This window comes from Saccopteryx leptura, chromosome 8 (genome assembly GCF_036850995.1).
Source record: "Saccopteryx leptura isolate mSacLep1 chromosome 8, mSacLep1_pri_phased_curated, whole genome shotgun sequence".
Taxonomy (NCBI): domain Eukaryota; kingdom Metazoa; phylum Chordata; class Mammalia; order Chiroptera; family Emballonuridae; genus Saccopteryx; species Saccopteryx leptura.
The window spans coordinates 483,385-503,269 of NC_089510.1; the positions used below are offsets into that span (position 1 = coordinate 483,385).

Here is a 19,885-nt window from a genome sequence, read left to right on the forward strand (position 1 = left end):
CCACCCCCCAGACATGTCAGGGCCATGCCAGGCCCTGACCCTGCTCCAGAAAAGACAGTACGGAGAGTGGAGCAGGCAGAGGGCAGCCTGGTGGGGGCAGAGGTGGGCAGAGGCGCCCAGGAAGGGCCCAGGAGCGAGGGGGTCAGACGACGGCCGGCCCCCCGCCCCTGCCCAGGCTCTTCCCACGGCCTTTGACACCGACGCCTGATGTCCTCTCAGAGTCCACACTTGAAGTCTGTTAAAGTGCCTACTATGTGCCTCCACTCTGAGGGGCACCCAGTGACCTCCTGCCCATCTCAGAGTCCACACTTGAAGTCTGTTAAAGTGCCTACTATGTGCCTCCGCTCTGAGGGGCACCCGGTGACCTCCTGCCCATTCGCCCGAGAGGCTGCTGGTCCTTCCCGGAGCCAGGCCCAGGGGCACCCCCACCTCGCCTGGCACAGGTGCAGACCCCACAGGGGGGGTCCGGGCGGCCCTGGAGGAGGAAGTGCAGCCCTCAGAGGCGGTTTCCCACGAGAACGCCAGGCTGTGCACCGGGGGTGGGGGTGTGTGTAACGAGCACCCTCTCTCTCACTGGCTGTGGTTGGGCTTGTTCTCTTCAGAGCAAGAACCATTTCCGTTGTGAACTGACCCCCTCCCTCCCCCCAGGCGCCTCCTAAACAGACTTCCTAAGGGTCAGCTCTCTCCTGGGGACTCAGAACCTGTATGTCCTTGTGGTGTCCGGCCTGAGGGCCCGAGGCCAGCAGAGCCCCTTGCACAGAGCCCTCCAGGTATGGGGTGGAGTGGCTCAGGTAGAGGCCACAGCCCCGGGAACAAGCACTGACTCACACCCAGCGCTGGGGGCAGGACAGCAGCACCCGGCTGAGATGCTGCCACCGCGGTGGCCCCGGAAAGGCCACGTCATCTCAGGCAGCCCTGTGCCTGTCCCCCACCCTCCCGGGGCCAGAGGCCAGCCCGCCTACCTGCTTGTCCTGCAGGTCCGAGGACCCCGGAAAGGCCACGTCATCTCAGGCGGCCCTGCGCCTGCCCCCCACCCTCCTGGGGCCAGAGGCCAGCCCGCCTACCTGCTTGTCCTGCAGGTCCGAGGACCCCGGAAAGGCCACGTCATCTCAGGTGGCCCTGCGCCTGCCCCCCACCCTCCCGGGGCCAGAGGCCAGCCCGCCTACCTGCTTGTCCTGCAGGTCCGAGGAGAGCTCATAGCTCTCGGAGAGGGAGCGGGACCGCTTGATGGCCTCTTCCTCGGCCTGCTTGCGCAGGATGGAGGTCGAGTGCTGCAGCTTGGGCCTCCGCACGCGCTGCTGCTGCTGCCCCAGGGGCCCCGAGTACAGCCCATAGGCGCCCCCGGAGGTGTGCTCGTAGTGGTCCGGGCTCAGGCTCGAGCCGGGCGCCAAGGGGCCCTGGCGATAGGCCGAGGGGCTGTCCAGCGACGCACAGGTCTCGCTGCCGGGGGCCTCGCCCTCCACGCTGCAGAAGAGAGGAGAGAGGCGACGTGAGCAGGACATCAGAGCCCAAGGCCTTTCGGGCCCTGGCAGCGGGGGGGAGGCGGCCGGGAGGAGCCTGCAGCACTGGGCAGCCTCTGCGACCGTCTGCCCAGCTCCCCTCCTACGTCCATCTCCCCGCGCAGCCGGGCGACCCTGCCCAGCTCCCCTCCTACGTCCATCTCCCCGCGCAGCCGGGCGACCGTCTGTCCAGCTCCCCTCCTACGTCCATCTCCCCGCGCAGCCGGGCGACCCTGCCCAGCTCCCCTCCTACGTCCATCTCCCAGCGCAGCCGGGCGACCCCGCCCCCTCCTACGTCCATCTCCCCGCGCAGCCGGGCGACCGTCTGTCCAGCTCCCCTCCTACGTCCATCTCCCCGCGCAGCCGGGCGACCCTGCTCCCCTCCTACGTCCATCTCCCCATGCAGCCCGGGCGACCCTGCTCCCCTCCTACGTCCATCTCCCCGCGCAGCCAGGCGACCGTCTGTCCAGCTCCCCTCCTACGTCCATCTCCCCGCGCAGCCGGGCGACCCTGCCCAGCTCCCCTCCTACGTCCATCTCCCCGCGCCCCCGGGCGACCCTGCTCCCCTCCTACGTCCATCTCCCCGCGCAGCCGGGCGACCGTCTGTCCAGCTCCCCTCCTACGTCCATCTCCCCGCGCAGCCGGGCGACCCTGCCCAGCTCCCCTCCTACGTCCATCTCCCCGCACAGCCGGGCGACCCTGCTCCCCTCCTACGTCCATCTCCCCGCGCAGCCGGGCGACCGTCTGTCCAGCTCCCCTCCTACGTCCATCTCCCCGTGCAGCCGGGCGACCGTCTGTCCAGCTCCCCTCCTACGTCCATCTCCCCGCGCAGCCGGGCGACCCTGCCCAGCTCCCCTCCTACGTCCATCTCCCCGCGTAGCCGGGCGACCCTGCCCAGCTCCCCTCCTACGTCCATCTCCCCGTGCAGCCGGGCGACCCTGCCCCTTCCTGGGACTCCGCTCAGCCGGGTTTCGTTTTCACTGTCAACTCACCACCTCTGACAGCTGACGCTGGACTAACTGATCTTGCTTACTGTCTATCTCCTGCACAGAAACGTCAGCTTGTGAGAACGGAGGGTCAGCCCACTGATGACCCAGAGCCCAGAGCAGGAAACGTCTCCCTGACTGGACGGGCCTGTCACCTCCTCTCCCTCTCTGACCACCTGCATTAAGTAAACCACTGATTTTTGTACTTAAAATAAAAAGTCTTTAACAAAAGTGACTCTTTGCTGCACTCCTGCTTGGCTGTCGTGCGCTGTGCTGGTGCTTCCTATGGGCTGAACTGTGTCCCCTAATCCTCACGTTGAGCCCTAACCCCCAGGACTGCAGAATACGTCTGTATTTACAGGCAGGGTCTTTAAGAGAGAATGAAGTTAAAATGAAGCCATTATGGCCCTAACCCCGCAGGTCCGCAGACTGGCACGGAAATTGTGGCAGCATTTGAAACCACTGACTGGAGTCCTTACGAGACGAGGACACAGACACACAGAGGACAACCAGGTGAGGGCCAGGCGAGGACCCGGGGAGGAAGCAGTCCTCTACAGGCCAAGGACACAGGCCTCAAAGTAACCCACCCACCAACACCTGGACCCCACTTTCAGCCTCAGGAACCGTGAGGGACAAGTATCTGCTGGCACAGCCACCGAGCCTGTGACACTTGTCTAGCACAGGGACTTGCACAGAGGGAGGGGATGTGTCAGGACTGAAGCCCAAGCTGGGTGCCCCCCACACCACGGCCACTCGTCTCAGATGTGTCCACGTTCCCCTGAAGTCCCCAGCACGCAGCAGGAGCATGGTGACTGGGGGAGACAGGGGCCTGGTTGACTTACTCATCCCAACCCTGTGAACTTGGTGATAAGACTCTGGTTTCTACTGCAGACTGCTTTGCAGCATTGGGCAAGCAGTGAGGGAGGGAGACATTTACCCAAGACAATTCTGGGACAGCTTCTGGTGCCTCTCCGAGGGAGGCGAGCCTTTCCAAGTGCCCGTCCCTATGGGATACGACTCAACCTTTAAAGAGCCCTGGGCAGGGCGGGTCTCTCTGGAAGAGGCCCAGTACTTCTGGAGAAGGGGCCCAGGCCCCACCCAGTGGCTCCATCTTCAGACCAATGGGACGCCCTGCATTTGAGAGCCTGGGGCCAGCTGTCCACTCACCCAGCTCTGCTTCCACTACCAGCACCTGTCACCGGCTGGCAGGGCCTCACTGTGAAGTGCAGACATTGGGGCTCCTCGGAGGGGCTCAGGGAGGTGGCCCTGAAGCCGAGGGCCAGCAGCAGACAGCTGTGGTGAACAGGAGCCGTCTGCCTTTGACTCAAATTCTGCCCTGAGCAGAGATGGCTGCAAACCCAACTGCCGTGCAAGAACAGGACAAGACTTCCCTCCACCACTGGCTCTGGCCTCTGGGGACACGCAGTGGCTCTCCTGTGACAAAGGACATCCCCTTCTGCTCCCCAGTGGCCACAGGGTGATGGAAGTACTTCCTTGGGGAAGAGCCTTAGCCTAGAAATTGAGGCGAGGTGCTTGCCTTGATCGGGCTGTGAGTCAGGGAGGGCTGGCCCCCAGGCCTCCCAGGTTTGGGGAGAACCACCCCCCAAGGCCCTCCTGACATCCCTCAGCCAACAGCAGCTTCCTTTGGGCCTCGTGTGTATGTGTGGGGTCGGGTGAGGGCACGCAGAACTTAAAACTCTGGTCCTGTTTTGTGGAGGAAGAAGGGGTGCTGAAATACATCCAACCAAAAGTGACCTCACAGTGTAATCTGATCCTAACTTCCTAACTGGGCGGGCAGCGTGGGCAGTCACAGCCCGGACCTACAGAAGGTGCATCTCTGCCTTAATCAAGCCCTGGTCCTTTGCTTTTTCTTAGAAAGAGAAATGAAGAGGGAGAAGGAGGTGAAGAGAGGTGGAAAACGGGGAGGGGGGGGGAGAGAGAGAGAGAGAGTGAGTTACCATTCGCAGTTCAACTTATTTATGAATTTACTGATTCTTGTATGTGCCCTGACTGGGGATTGAACTCCCAACCTTGGCGTATCAGGAGGACACTCTACCAGGCCAGGATGCCCATTACTTCTGTGCATCTAGGTCACCACACACCTTGGAAGTGCCTTTGTCAGAGCCCTCGGAAGCACTCGCCCTCAGGGAGCGTGCAATCTGGCTAACTCTCCTGCACCTGCTCCCCCCACCCCATGTCATCGCCCCTGTTCCCTCCTTACTCCCCAACGCATGAAGGAAACTTCAGAGCCACGTTCTCTGGAGATCTGAGATCCTGCTCCCCAGCATGTCATCTTTATGGCTAAGAAAAAAAAACCCACAAAAATTCTCCACAGGTTTAGACGTTTCTTACACCGACATTTACTGGGTCTGGTTGGCAGCGTTCTGAAGCCCGCCCAGGACGACGCTGCAGGCCTGTAGCTGGGGCTGGGTGCCAGCAGGTGCCCGTGTGCCCGCCTGCTCCCTGCTTCACACCAGGTGAACCTGAAATCTGACCTCCTGACTTTGAGCTGTTTCTTAGGAAATCCTCCAGGTGGCTAAGGGCTGAGATACCCCTGAGAAAGGAGGGGGGGGAAATGGTCTGCTGCTTTTAACTTTTTTTTTTAAAATTGCGTTGCTTACTGAGAGTCTGAACAAGATCCCTCCTGGTTCATGAGAGACTGGACTTGCCTCCCCAGCCCAGACCTCAGGGGTTCCCGGGTGAGGAGAAGATGTGGGAGGGACAGAGAACGCACCCCTGGGGGGGCACGACGCAGTCCTCCACCGCTCACTCCTCCCGGATGTGCACACACAGGCTGGCTTCCGAGGTCTGCTCAGACTCTCCAGCTCTCAAAGAAAAACTGAAAATCAACCGGGGGGACCGTGTCTCTGAGCCCCACAAGCAGCAGCCTCCCATCAAGACTCCTGCAGCGTCCTTTGTGCCCTCCTCACCTCCACACACAATTAGAAAAGGCGGGGCATAAAACCAGGCCGAGCGAACGGGACGCGTCTAACTGGCACCTCGCAGCGCCAAGAGGAGGTCTCAGATAAACGAATCGACCCACGAGGCAGTGCTCGTGGCGACCCGACTCCTTGAGGCATTAAAAACATGTGCCCTTATTTTAAGAGGAGTAAGGTCATTTGGAATTTGACTTGTCCGGGACAGATACAAGGTTTAAGTGTCTTCTTACCCCAACAGCCAAAACAAAATTTGGATCCAACTGTTCTTTTATGACTTAGTGACTTTTTCTCATGACTAACAGGTCCCTCTGTGTGTATATTTCTAAATACACAGGTTGTCAGTAGGAGACAACGTTCTACCTCTGGATGATATTGTTAAAATCAATTTAGTGAGTTATAATTAACAGATTTTGCAGTCAAGTGCTTGTAATGATTGGCTCTTCTACAATTCTCAGAAATGTAGACACTTAACTCACATTCAATTTCACACGATCTAGTGTTAATCTTTAGTAAATGAAGTTTGTTGTGTAGGTAGAACAGAAATGTCTTTCATTACTGCTATTAAATATAGTATTTATATATTAAGGCAGTTTTACAAAAATAATCCATGTTAATAACTGACCTTGATATCTATGGACGGTGTCTGTGGAGGTTATAAAATATCTTCATAAATTTGACTTGTTAATTTTCACTAGAAATCGAGGTTTTAAGGGTTAAAAATCTCATACGTGTAGGAACAACTCTGTGGTTCTTCCCAAGGCCCCTGGAACCTCAGAGGTTGTTTTTCAGTGTTAAATCGCACGGGGGGGGGGCACTGTAAAATAAGTGATAAAAGATGAGCAGGGAGGGTGACAGGAAGCCCAGGACGGCCTCTGGCTCTTCCCCGCCCCCCTGGGTCCGCAGTGTCCGGGTTCTGCGCTTGTTCGTCCATGCTCCTCATGGAGGAAGGCACTCAGGAGCTGATGTTACTGAAAGGAGATGCCCTACACTATTGCTAAGGCTTAATGAAACCCTTCAGGAGAATGCCCAGCAGGCAGCCACTTCCTGTCACACACAGCAAGCTCCCAGGAGACACAGGCTTTAAAGGTCACTAGCTGGCCCTGGAGATTCTGTTGATTGGAAACACCATCAAATAAAAGACACTCTTCACCCTCACTGGAGGGGAGCTCTCAGGTGCCTAACTGCAAATGGACACCCACCAGCTGCCCCTGACACTTGCCTCCACCTACCAGGGACACGAACGACCCCTCCAGGACCAGAAGCCCCTGGCAGAGGCAGACCTCTACCCCACGACCTCGACAAGGTCTGTGTACCAACACACTGATGGCGAACTCAGAATCCATTCGGATAGTCTGTGCCTGTCTGCTGATAACATCAGTCATAACAACAGGTACACTTGTTCTCTGGGTTTCTCTATAGTCCAACTCCTTACGATTATTGAAGATGGCAAAGATAATTGTTAATACTCTCTTCACGGCTTATTTGAATGTTACACCACACACAAAACACAGAAAAGCGAGACAGAAGGCAGAATTCGAGCCATGACAGTTCACGGGACAGAAATGACCCAGAGTGGTTTTTCACGACAAGGCCATTGGACCTGTTCTTCTCTTCTGGGAAATTCAGCCTCGGCTCACGCCCCATGGTCACGGTATCACCCTCTCCCTAGCTGTCCAGCGTTCTAGCCAGACGACGTTGATGCTGAGGCTTTCTGGGACTGAGCCTGCCCAGGGCTGAGACCACACTGTCTGACCAGAAGGCTGGTTATCAGTGCAACCTCTGGACTGATTTACCACCAAACAAGGAGACTGTGGACAAAAAGGGGGTTCTATGGGAAGGAACCTCCCAGGGTGATTGGATCCTAAGTTCCTAACTGGGCGAGTCACACGCCAGGCACAGAACTTAATCCAGCCCTGTCCACTGTTCCTGCGCAGCCAGGTAACACCCCTGGGAGATAAGCCTGGACCACCCCCAACAGAGCACAGAGCCTCCACTCTCCCGGAAGCCAGTCCCTGCCTTGCTTTCTCCCACCTGCCTGCACAGAACCTTCCTTAAGTTCCCTCCTGAATCTCAAAGGTGTAAAAGAAATTCAGAACTGCCCCTCTCAGGGGCACTTGAGATCTTGCTCCCCAGCATGTCGTCAGTTGGGTGCAAATATTATACAAACTATAAGTTTTCGACATTCCTCACGTCGACAGTTCTGATAAAGCTTCAAACAGTGCCTCACAACGAAGGGGTCCCCACGTCAGACCCACAGGTCGATGCCAACGGACAGGTGAGCTGACAGTCTCCACTGCAAACACCCTACCCACCTGCCGTGTGGCCGAAAGCCCAGCACCGCTCCCTCCACTCGCCTTCTCTGCAGCCTGTGAGCACCTGGCAGGGAAGCCTTCTGCATACACGTGCACACACACACACACACAGTCACACACACACATGCACGTGTGCACACACACACTCACACTCGGGCACGCAGATGCAGACACCCATGCTGGAAATGCTCCCATGGACTTAGAACAGTCTGGCCACCCTGAGTCTGCAGAAGCACAGAGACAGAGGAAGGTTTCTGCATACATGCGCACACACACACACACACTCACACTTGGGCACGCAGATACAGACACCCAGGCTGGAAATGCTCCCATGGACTTAGAACAGTCCGGCCACCCTGAGTCTGCAGAAGCAGAGACAGAGGAAGGTTTCTGAGCAGCCCCCGGAGCGGACGCAGCACGTGCTCCACGGGCACTTCTGAGCTGCCAGCGGCTCTGCTGGGCGGTGACAGGCCTGCACCTTCTTCTCCACACTGCCCGACAAACGGCTCTGGGAGAAGCGGCCATGCCCACCTCTCCTGTCGGCGAGGGTCCACCCTTTCCCTAGCCCTTGCTGATCTGCCCCAAGATAAACGTGAGCAGGAGAAACAGGGCACCCCTCAGGCAGGGAGGGGGTGCGGGCCTGGGCCTGCCCGTGAATCTGTGAAGTTCTGTCATCAGACCCAGTGGCCTGCGGGTGGGGACACAGGGGACTAAGAAAAGCAAAGAGCATGAGGGCCATTGAGCTAAGGGCTCTGCCTCGCCCTGCACTGGGCAAGGGTCTGGCTGCCCGAATGGCCGGCCTCACAGGCTGGTCACAAGCAGGGTGTGCCTGCTGGAAGGAGGCCTGGGCCCAGCAGGAGGAGCCCAGCAGTGGAGGTGGGGGGGGAGCAGGAACCTCGTGGAGCTGGGCGGCCCGGCACTCCGCTCTGCTCACCATCTGGCCTCCTACATGTCCCCGCACACGCTCGGGGGACAGGCCTGCATGTGAGGCCACGGAAAGGGGTCCGGCCTTCCCCTCAGCATGGCAACCCAGCCTTTCCTCAATCAGCCCGACCTTCCAAACACACCCACGCTCTGCCCACGGCTCCGCAGTGGGTCCAGCCACCAACACAGCTTCTGGGATTATCATGACAGCCTCCTCACTGACTGGCTGGCCTCTGCTCCCTTCAGTGGTCAGGGGAACCCTGACAAGACAATACACCTGGCCAGTGCCTCCTTCACTCCCCACCACAGAGAAGACACTGTCCTGGCCGTGCCCCTCAGGACCTGCGCCCTGTGGACCTCATCCTGGTGCCTCTCCCCTCGCTCATCCTAGTCCAGCTCCCTAGCTGTCTCTCTTCTCAAGTCAGGCACACTCCTGCCACAGGGCCTTTGCACTGGCTATGCCCTCTGCATGGTCCTCAACCCCCTCCATCAGGTCTCTACTCAGGGCTGCCTTCTGAAGGAGCCGTCACCTATGTAAAACCAGCACCCCCTCCCCCAGCACCTGCTCCTTACGCCGCGGGCCCTCCAGGACGATCGTCGACTGCGAGCGCACTGCCTGATGCAGCCAACCATGGTCTCTGCTGTGCTGTCCGTCTGCCCCATCAGCACGCAGGCTCCAGGAGGGCGAGGCAATGCGTCTGCCTTGTCCACGGACACCCCCAGGGCCCACACATGTGCCCCACGAGCAGTGCTCAGTGCGTGTGGAGTGAGGGAGTGTTCCCACAGGGCTGCTGTGTGCTGGGTCCTGACACATGGCGTTTTTCCCTACCTCACCCCCACTGGACGGCCTCCAAGCCGCAGACCTGGATGGTGATATCTCCCCCTTCCATGCAGTGACGCGGCGCCTGAGCTCAACAGTCCCCCCGCCCACAGCGGATTGCCCAGGGACAAAGGTCTTTGCTTCTGACCTGAGCACATCACGGCTGGGACGCTGGGGTCAGGGAGCTGACCCCACACACCCCCACCCCACCCCTGCCTCCTCCTTCCTGAGCCCCAGGCCTGCCCAGCCACGCTCCAGACCCCAAGTGGAGTTCAGCACCTCTCCACACATCAGCTCCCTGGGGAAGCTTCTTTCGTGGCCAGAGCGCACTAGCCAGGACTGGACACTGCAGTCAGTCCTCAGTCCACACGGGTTCACAATCGCTCACGCTCCTGGGCCACTTGGAGACCGAGGTGTGGGGCGGGCACCTGTCCCAAGGCCCCCACATTCCCTGACAGCGTGGGGTTTCTGGAACATTCTATGACAACTAGGTGCTGCTGCCTGCAATCCAGAGGGTGCTCTGAGAGTCACGCTGAGACCAGAGCCACAGAAGAGGTGGACACAGCAATTCCACTGCACGCTGTTTCTACGCCCAGAAATACGGAAACCACCTAGATGCCTGTCGACAGGGGCTGATTCAGATTAAGTCAGTCTGTGGACTGGGAAGATCGGGTTTGCAGACTGTTCTGAGGGGGAGGCTGGGGGATGGCGTCCTGCTGCCCACAGTGTGACGTGAACTGACAGTGCCACTCAGCTGAGAACCAGTGGCCGGGGAGAAGCAGCCAGACGTGAGCAACCTGCGGTCAGCCCAGCTCCGGTCACAGCACCAGGCCACGCTGGTGCAGCACTGACCAGCTGTCCAGAGCCCTGAAACTGGGGCTGCAGATAGGGACTCTGCTCCCCTGCCTCCGCACGCCCACCTGGGTCCCGCACAGCTGCCTCCGCACGCCCACCTGGGTCCCGCACAGCTGCCTCCGCACGCCCACCTGGGTCCCGCACAGCTGCCTCCGCACGCCCACCTGGGTCCCGCACAGCTGGCCCAGTGGGCATGTCGGGTGAAGGCCGCTGGACGGCCCCAGCCACGGTAGGCCAGGCCAAGAATAAACCCTGGGGCCTGACCAGCTGGTGGTGCAGTGGATAGAACGTCAGACTGGGATGCAGAGGACCCAGGTTCGAAACCCCGAGGTCACCAGTTTGAGTACAGACTCATCTGGCTTGAGTGTGGGTCACTGGCTTGAGCATGGGATCATAGACATGGCCCCATGGTTACTGGCTTGAAGCTCAAGAGTCCCTCGTTCTGCTGTAGCCCCCCGGTCAAGGCACATATGAGAAATCAATGAACAACTAAGGAGCTGCACTGAAGAACTGATACTTCTCATCTCTCTCCCTTCCTGTCTGTCTGTCCCTCTCTTTGACTCTCTGTCAAAATATATAAAAAAAAGACTAAACCCTGAGGCCTGGTCAGCCCTCCCACAGCACTGGGGCTGCTGAGCAGAGAAAGGAGGCGAAGGAGGACAGCCTGTCCTGTCCTGTCCTGTCATCTAGCCTCATGACAACAGGCTGGCAGGCAGAGGAGGGAGGTTTCTCCTGCGGACAGACTGTGACCCACGTCGCCCTGCCTGCCAGACTCCCGTGGCCATGCTGCTAGGGTAGGGGGTGGTGGGTTCTGTCACCAGAAGTGTGCAGGCTGCAGCGGGCCAGACACGGGCAGAGGTGTGGCAAGAGGACTCAACTCTGGACCCCTCACCCTGTCTCCCCACTGCCCTTTGCTTGTGTTTCTTGGCCTCTGAGGGGCCACACCCAGTTCTCAGCTCAAACCCTCCTTCCCCCATGAGCCCCTTCCCCCACTCCCACATCCTCGTCACTGTGCAGGTTACCTGGAGACAGAGGGAGAGAAATCACCCATCCCACGGCTGTCCTGCTCTGTGAGGTTGGGCCCTGACAGCCCCGGTCCCCAGCAAACAGGGGACCCGAGCCCAGCTCCTTCCCAGGACACGAGACCTGTGTGGGCACCGGGGACCCGGAGTGGGACCAGCGAGACGGGCAGAGAGCAGACAGGACCTGGGGCGGCACTCGGATGACCCAGACCAGCTCTGAGTCACTGCACGATGACCCACGCTGCTCCGTTCCCTCCCGCTTTCCAAACACGCCTTCCTCCGCGGAAGCGGTCTGCGTCCTCCTCTGTGGGGAGCTGGCCGGAGCGCCACAGGACAGCAGCGGTTTCCGACTGCCCCGGGACATGGCGACACTGGACAGAGGACACATTCTGAAGTGCCCGCCCCCCACACCCTGCTCCTCCGTCCTGCCAAGCGGGGGCTCCGCAGCTTAACTGCGGCCTCCAGGCCAGCGGCTGGGCTGTGATTCTGGTGACTCCACTTAGCAGCCGTGTGACCACAGGCAGGAAGATTGCTGTCCCTCAGTTTCCTTCCCTGTAAAAGGGGGGGAATTTAGATACTGACTTCTCTCGACTGCTGGGAGACCTAACACAGTTGACACAGGTCAAGCCCTTAAAAGGCTGTTTGGCTCATAAACAGCGCTAATTTCTGTCTTTCGGAATTCTTTGACTGAAGGCCCAACCCACACATCCCACGGTGAGAAGGGAGGGCAGAGAGGACCAGTGTGGGAGCCGGTCCCTGCCCCTGACTGCTGCAGGCCCCTCTCGGACACTGCCCGCCAGGCATGGACCATGGACATGGGGGACGATGGGGGGGGGGCAGGAGAGGCCCAGACAGGGACCTCGAGCCCGAGGCAGAGACACCACATCCTGCTCTAGCTGCGGAGTGAGCCAGGGCTGGGGGCCCTCATCCCCTAGGCCACAGATATCTCCAAATGTGACCTGTGATGTCACAACTGACTCTCCCCCAGAGGAGTGTGAGTCAGAGGTGGCTGAGGGTGCAGGAAAAGGCCCAGCGGTGGCAGAGACCTGCTGGGAGCTGGCTCCCCCCACCCCCACCCCGACACCAATGAGGTGGTGCTGTGACGACGGCTAACATGTACACAGCCCTCGGGCTATAAGCGTCATGTGGCGCTCACCCGGGCCGCTCAGCTGTGGAGGGTCAAGCCCATTCCTGAGTCACACGGCTGGAGAGGGACTGACCAGCAGTCTGGCTTCAGAACCTACACACTCACGGTGGGTGTGCATCTCCGTGTCTCTCTCTCTCTCTCTCTCTCTCTCTCTCTCTCTCTCTCTCACACACACACACACACACACACACAGACGGGTCGTGTCACACCTGCCAGGAGCAGGCTCCGTGCTGCATGCTTCAATTCCTCGGCTGGTAACCCATTCCCCCCGCCTCCGCCCTGGGAGCTGGGAGGAAGCCGGGTCCTTGTCCCTTCTGCACATGAGCCTGGGCCTGGGGAAGCTGAGGTCACCACGTAGGGAAGAATGGTCCAGGACGACCCACACGGTGTTGCTGCCCAGAGGAAGAGCATGCGGTCGACGTGCTGGGGTCCAGAGCCAGGGGTCCCGGGGTAAATGGGCCTGGGCCGTGTGGGGCCAGCTGCAGCTCCGTTACAGGAAAAGCCACGCTCCTCAGGGTGGGCTGGGCCCCTCGCTGGCGGGAGGGAAACTGAGAGCCTGCCTGTGGCTCTGTGCTCACACCAGGAGCCTCCGTCCACTTTCCCGGCAGTCCTCACGGCCAGAGCCAGGCAGCCTCCTGAAATGCATGGGCCCCTGGGCCTCGGGCCTGTGGCCTCGCCCACCGCTGCTTCAGGTCTCTGGCCCTCCCGAAGGTGCGTCACGCTGGCCCTCGTTCCCGCGGGGCTCTCCGCAGCCCCTGGCTCCTCTCCCAGGACGGGGCAGGGGACAGTCCTGTCTGCTCCGGGTGCTGGGTGAGGGGCTGCCCTGCATGGACAGTCCAGCAGGGTCTGGAAAGCCAGTGGTCAAGGACTGCTGTGGTCAGGCGGGTCACCACGACACTCATCACGGTGCCACGTGGCGGCCCTGGCACAAGCTCGGCTCCGTCAGACAGTCTGTGACCTGCCCAAGATCACAGCACGCGAGCAGGGCCAGGTGCAAGGGTGTGGCCTCCTCCCAGTCCTGACCACGCGAGCAGGGCCAGGGCGCACGGGTGTGGCCTCCTCCCAGTCCTGACCACTCCGGGAGGAGCTCCTGGCCTGGAGGCAGCCCCCAAGGAGCAGAGCACAGGGCATAGGGTGGGTTTCCAGGGAAGGCGGAGGGTATGAGGGACACGGACATGTGCCCAGCAGGAGGGGACTCGGGGAGGCTGTCCCTGCACAGGCCGCCCATGTCCTCGCCGCCTCTCAGGAAGGCCGCCTGAGCCGTCCAGCTTGGAGCACCACTGATGAGGGCCTCTCGGACCACAGGACACTCCAAGCTCAATCCCTCTCGGGGAGCAGGAGCTGAGGACTCCCAGACGAGGCTCCATAACGCTGGTGTCCCCCGATGGGCAGGGTGAGAATGAATGTGGCCCAGAGGGAGGAGGTGAGAACACAGGCCAGCCCACCCAGAGCAGGGCTAGCGCAGGCTGGCAGAGGCAGCGAGGGCGTGCCCACGGGCACACGGGCCTGGGCACAATGCAGAGCCTCCAGAGGCTGCCAAGGCCTGGGTCTGAGGGGCAGGGAGGCTGCCACCTGGTAAAATGGAAAAGATTTAGGGCGTGAGTCCATGGGAGGCACCCACCTGAACACTCAAGACTGACTTTTGACTGGGTTAACACGAAGGAGCATCAGACCCCAAACGAGGGAGGGGCGAGCCTTCCGCAAGATCCAGAGGCCCCTGTACAGCCTGGGGGGGGGGTCGGGAGTTGGGGGGGTTTCCACATTTGTTTTAAAGAGGACACACAGTCGTCACAAGGAAGCAAACCCGACACCCGACTGCCCAGACACTTGAATTCACTGGCAGACACATCGAACACAGGCCAAGACTGAGTCCTGTCCTGGCGCCCAGGCCCAAGCCGTGCCCCAGAAGTGCACCCCACTTCTGGCTGAGAGCACCGAGCCCTCTAGCGGCATCAGACCACTCGGCCTCCCCTCAGCCCACCAACCCGGTCTGCACCGCCCTCACCCCTCCCTGCCACAGCCTCCCAGGGGGCTCTGCTGGCCTCTCCCCCCACACCTCCACCCATCCTGTTAAAAGACAACCTTGGGCAGGTGCCTCCTCTGCCCCCACCTGGCTGGGACTGAAAGCCCCAGTTTTCACAGTGACCTAATCCTAACCCTCAGCCCACCACCCGTGGCTGGCCCTCTACACTGCTGACACACTCCTACCTCAGGACCTTTGAACATGCTGGTCCTGCCGCCTGGGGTCTCTTCTCCTGGACCCGTGGCTGGCCCTCTACACTGCTGACACACTCCTACCTCAGGACCTTTGAACATGCTGTTCCTGCCGCCTGGGGTCTCTCCTCCCAGATAGCCACCCAGCTGGCTCCCTTTCCCCCTTCAGGTCTCTGCTCAATGGTCACCTGAGACTCAGGGCCGCTTTCTGCAACCTCAAACTACATGTCTCCCCCCTCCTCCCATCCCTCTCTGCTCCACTTCTCTCCACAGTGCTGACCCCACCGCCATGTCACTACAAGTGGGAATGTGACTGTGTGGCTTCCCCATGAGGACATCCATCCTGAGAGCCAGGGCTGCAGACCAGCGTCCGGCACACACACGGGCACACACGGGTCTACTCCTATTAAGCCAGCCAGGGAAGCCTCTTTTTTTAACAACCCGGATTCCCAAGGCTGCTCTGTCTGCCACGGGGTCTGTGAGGTCTGTGGGAGCAGGAATCCCCGGCCGGGGGGGCACCCACAGACAGGCCATCCACTGACGTTTCAACCCCTGGGGGGACACACAAAACACACCCGAAGTTAACATCTCCACGCAGAAAATCCACACAGACGGGAGTTGGGATTGTCTAGGAACAGGTGTTTAAAAGGATTGCTACACGTTTTTCTACCCCGTCCCCCACGGTGGGGCTTGAAAGGCACAGAGGCCAGGCGCGGACATCCCGCCTTCAGGATGGGGTTAGGATGGTGGTCACCCAACAGGAGACGACCCAGGACCAGACCCTCAGAGGGCTCAGGACCGTGGCGCCCACGTGGCTGTTCCCTGTGCCCACTGGGGAGACGCTCCCTGTACCCACTGGCGAGACTCTGCAGCCTGTCCCTGTAGCCTGTCCCTGCTCAAGCCCGAGAGCTCTCGAGGACTCCACGGGCCAGTCAGGGCGGCCCCAGAAGTAGCCCTTTGGAAAGAGCGCGAGTGACGGTGACAGCTGCCCAAAGCCTGGGGGTGAGGGGGTTGACTCTACCCAGCTCCCGTGCTGAGGCTTAGAGCACAGCTGACAAGAAAACTTGCTGCAGCTTTGTTTGTTTTCTGTAAGGAAGGTGATTTAAAAACCTCATGGGCTTTCATCTGTCTTGAGATTTTCTCAGGACCTGGAAAGTCTCATTCACGAAGCCGTGGGCAGGGCAGCCAGGGTGCTAAACGGGGACACAAAGCGAGTTGCCCACTGGGAGGTCGGTCCTCACCCAGGACCCTCCCCGGGGAGGCTGACCCCTCTCTTCCCTGGCCAGTCACTTCATTCCGTGAGCATTTACCGAACGCCATGTGACAGGCCTGTGCCAGGCACTGGGGATATGGGGATGAACACACAGACACGGCCCCATCCTCGTGGGGACCCAGTTAGATAATGACGGTGGCTTCTGTCAGAACAGTAACTGGGAAGCAGCAGGCCCTGAAGGAGGCAAGCAGAGCCCCAGTGCCTGAGGTAGGAGGGCTTCCTGGAAGAGGTGCTCACCATCAGCCAGGACAAGGAGAAGCTGCCATGTGGCAGTGCGGGGTGCTTCCAGCTGAGAGCACCTCTGTGAAGGCTGAGTGGGAGAGGTGGGGGCCACGGTAGGTACCGGGTCAGAGATGCTCACTGGCAGGCACACGTGGGGGGCAGAGCAGAGTTTTCAGGACCCTGTAAGGCCTGTCAGAGAGTTTGCACTTGACTCCAGAGTGGGGCCAGTTTGAGGAAGGGTCCAGGGTTTCAATGGGCTGGAACACGCCTGACCAGGCAGTGGCGCAGTGGACAGAACATCAGCCTAGCACGCTGAGGACCCAGTTTGAAACCCTGAGGTCGCCAGCCTGAGTGTGGGCTCACCGGCTTGAGTGCTGGGTCACTGGCTCAGCTGGAGTCCCCGGTCAAGGCACATGTGAGAAAGCAATCAATGAACTAAGTTGCTGCAACTATGAGTTGATGCTTCTCATCTCTCTCCCTTTTTGTCAATTCCTGTCTGTCTGTCTCTCTCTCTCTCTTTTGCTAAAATAAAAATAAAACAACAGAAGAGCAGGAGGATTCTAGAACAGTAACTAACCGCCGAGTGCGGGACCAGCAGGGAGCAATGGAGGGAGCTGCAGCAGGGACTGGGAGCAGGGCCGGCACCCAGCGGTACCAGCGGGGCGGGGAAGGGGACGCCTGCAGGGACGGTGGCAGCCTTGAGCAGCAAGACCACTCTGGGGACAGCAGAAGGAAGGACAAGGCGTCCTCAAGGTCCTGGAAGCCAGGCTGGTGAGGCTGGACGTCCCCAAGGAATTGAGGAAGCAAAGGGCCATGGCAGGGTCACACAGGGCTGGCCAGGGGCTGGGGTAGGAGGGGCCGTGTGGGGTGAGAGAGGGCGCTGGGCAGAAGCAGGGGGCGGAGGACATCTCTACAGGTCTGCAGCGGGGAGAGAGTGCAGTGGGTGCTCCCAGAGCTCTAAGGCAGGAAGACACCTGGGCACTCCCCAATGGTCACAGGGAAAGGGGGGGGGGACAGAGGAAAGGGCCCTGGCCAGGGATGAAGGGTAAGCGCCGGGCAGGGATGTGGCCGAGGGGAGTCCTCTGGGGGCCTCGACTGTCTCTGAGGGGCAGGGAGGGGGTCAGTGGGCTGACATCCTTCCTCAGCAAGTTGGGGCTCAGGCGGGACCAGTGTCAGGAGCCCTTGAACAGAGCAAACGGAGAAAAGGGGTTCATGTCAATCCTGTGTCCAGTCACAGAGTGGCCCACAGACCCTACCTCTGGCCACTGTCGCCATCCCCACAGCTCTTGGCCTCCATAGCCCTCGGGCCTCTCAGATGACTGACTGCTTCCCACCTCCGGGGGACAGGGTCTTGCTGGCCCTGCAAGCTGCCCTGTCCCTCACAGGGGACTGCCGCTAACTCCAGGCCCTGGTCCTGCAGAAGTAGCTATTTACCTACAAATACAGGACTGCAGACAATGAACTTCCCAAAGCCGGCTATTTTTAGAGCATTGCTCACTGACCAACACTCAGAATCTCCCGTCTGTCAGCTGCTGCTGGACGGTGGGAGACACAGGAGGGGAGGAGGGGGGCGGCTGAGGGGCTGAGGGGTCTTCCCAGGCCACTCGAGCCCACGGGAAAGGGGCTTCCCTGGACATGGAGCTGGAGGGGGGCTGGTCCCGGCTCACGGTAGGACTCTGGGAGGCGCTCACCACCACGTGCTGCAAGGCTGGGAGAAGCGAGGTGTGTGCTGGGTTCTGACACCTGGTTCTACCCCAACCTCTCACTTCCCACTGGCATGGCGGGGCCAGGCTGTGCTTGGCATCATGATGGAGTCAGGGGACGGTGTGGGCTAGCCCACAGGCACTGAACCTGATCAGAAGGGGTGATCCCCACAGACGCTGAACCTGATCAGAAGGGGTGATCCCCACAGACGCTGAACCTGATCAGAGGGGGTGATCCCCACAGACACTGAACCTGATCAGAAGGGGTGATCCCCACAGACGCTGAACCTGATCAGAGGGGTGATCCCCAGACACTGAACCTGATCAGAGGGGTGATCCCCACAGACGCTGAACCTGATCAGAGGGGTGATCCCCACAGACGCTGAACCTGATCAGAGGGGGTGATCCCCACAGACGCTGAACCTGATCAGAGGGGTGATCCCCACAGACACTGAACCTGATCAGAAGGGGTGATCCCCAGACACTGAACCTGATCAGAAGGGGTGATCCCCACAGACGCTGAACCTGATCAGAAGGGGTGATCCCCACAGACGCTGAACCTGATCAGAAGGGGTGATCCCCACAGACGCTGAACCTGATCAGAGGGGGTGATCCCCACAGACGCTGAACCTGATCAGAGGGGTGATCCCCACAGACACTGAACCTGATCAGAAGGGGTGATCCCCAGACACTGAACCTGATCAGAAGGGGTGATCCCCACAGACGCTGAACCTGATCAGAAGGGGTGATCCCCACAGACGCTGAACCTGATCAGAAGGGGTGATCCCCACAGACGCTGAACCTGATCAGAGGGGGTGATCCCCACAGACGCTGAACCTGATCAGAAGGGGTGATCCCCACAGACGCTGAACCTGATCAGAGGGGTGATCCCCAGACACTGAACCTGATCAGAGGGGTGATCCCCAGACACTGAACCTGATCAGAAGGGGTGATCCCCAGACGCTGAACCTGATCAGAAGGGGTGATCCCCAGACACTGAACCTGATCAGAGGGGTGATCCCCACAGACGCTGAACCTGATCAGAGGGGGTGATCCCCACAGACGCTGAACCTGATCAGAGGGGGTGATCCCCACAGATGCTGAACCTGATCAGAAGGGGTGATCCCCACAGACACTGAACCTGATCAGAGGGGTGATCCCCACAGACGCTGAACCTGATCAGAGGGGTGATCCCCACAGACGCTGAACCTGATCAGAGGGGGTGATCCCCACAGACGCTGAACCTGATCAGAGGGGTGATCCCAGGAGGGTGAGCGGCGCCCTTCCTCAGATGGGCTCGTTCTCGTCTGCGGGAAGGAGGATGCCTCCTGTCCTGTGCACCCCACCCACACAGCGGGCCGGGGCCCTGTCCTATCAGCAACATGTTCACCAAGGTCAGCCTCCAGGCCCCGGGGGGCTCACTCACAAACAGAGAGAACATCCGTCCGTCTGTCTGCCTGGGAGCCAGGCTAGACCTTCCCACGACCGAGTCACTCATTAGAACAGTCTACAGACCGGCACGGGCTCTGACATCAGAAATCAGGGCCCTAGAGACAAGGAGGGGTCAGAGGTCAGCCCCGAACCCTGCAATCAGGTCCGTTTCCAGCTTTGGGGGCTCCCACCAGGGGGCCGAGGGTCTTGGCTGTGTTCAAGCCCAGCACCCAGTGCAGGGCACAGGTGGAGAGGGGGTGTCCGGGCAGAGAGTGAAAGGGGGCCTTTGGATGTCCAAGCACTGTCACCTCCCCCCACCCCGCCCCATCTCCACCACAAGGACCTCCAGGGTTTCTGCACGCATGCCACACTGTCTGACCACCTCCTCCTTGTCACTCTGATTGACAAGTCTGTCCCCTGCCTCAGAGTCAGCTCCGATGGCAGACGGGGTAGCTGACACGTGGCCGGCTCCGCCCTCAGCACCCCCAGCAACAGAACCGGGCTCCGCACAGCAGGCGCTCAGTGTTTGTTGAATGAA

At 60.1% G+C, this 19,885-nt stretch overlaps 1 protein-coding gene across 13 annotated transcripts in view; it reads right to left on the reverse strand.

Annotated features, from left to right (window-relative positions):
• The window catches only part of IQSEC1 (IQ motif and Sec7 domain ArfGEF 1), a 274,380-nt gene that overhangs the window by 34,235 nt on the left and 220,260 nt on the right, over window positions 1–19,885 (reverse strand). For 12 of the 13 annotated variants that reach the window (XM_066347174.1, XM_066347173.1, XM_066347180.1 and 9 more), the window contains one exon: window positions 1,167–1,464. Coding sequence is in view for 4 of the 13 variants with exons in the window: in XM_066347179.1 (XP_066203276.1) it covers window positions 1,167–1,464 (298 nt within the window). In the remaining 9 variants the exon portion in view is untranslated. Of the gene's footprint in view, window positions 1–962; window positions 981–1,166; window positions 1,465–19,885 lie in introns of those variants that run through there. The other variant, XM_066347182.1, reaches the window with a different exon arrangement.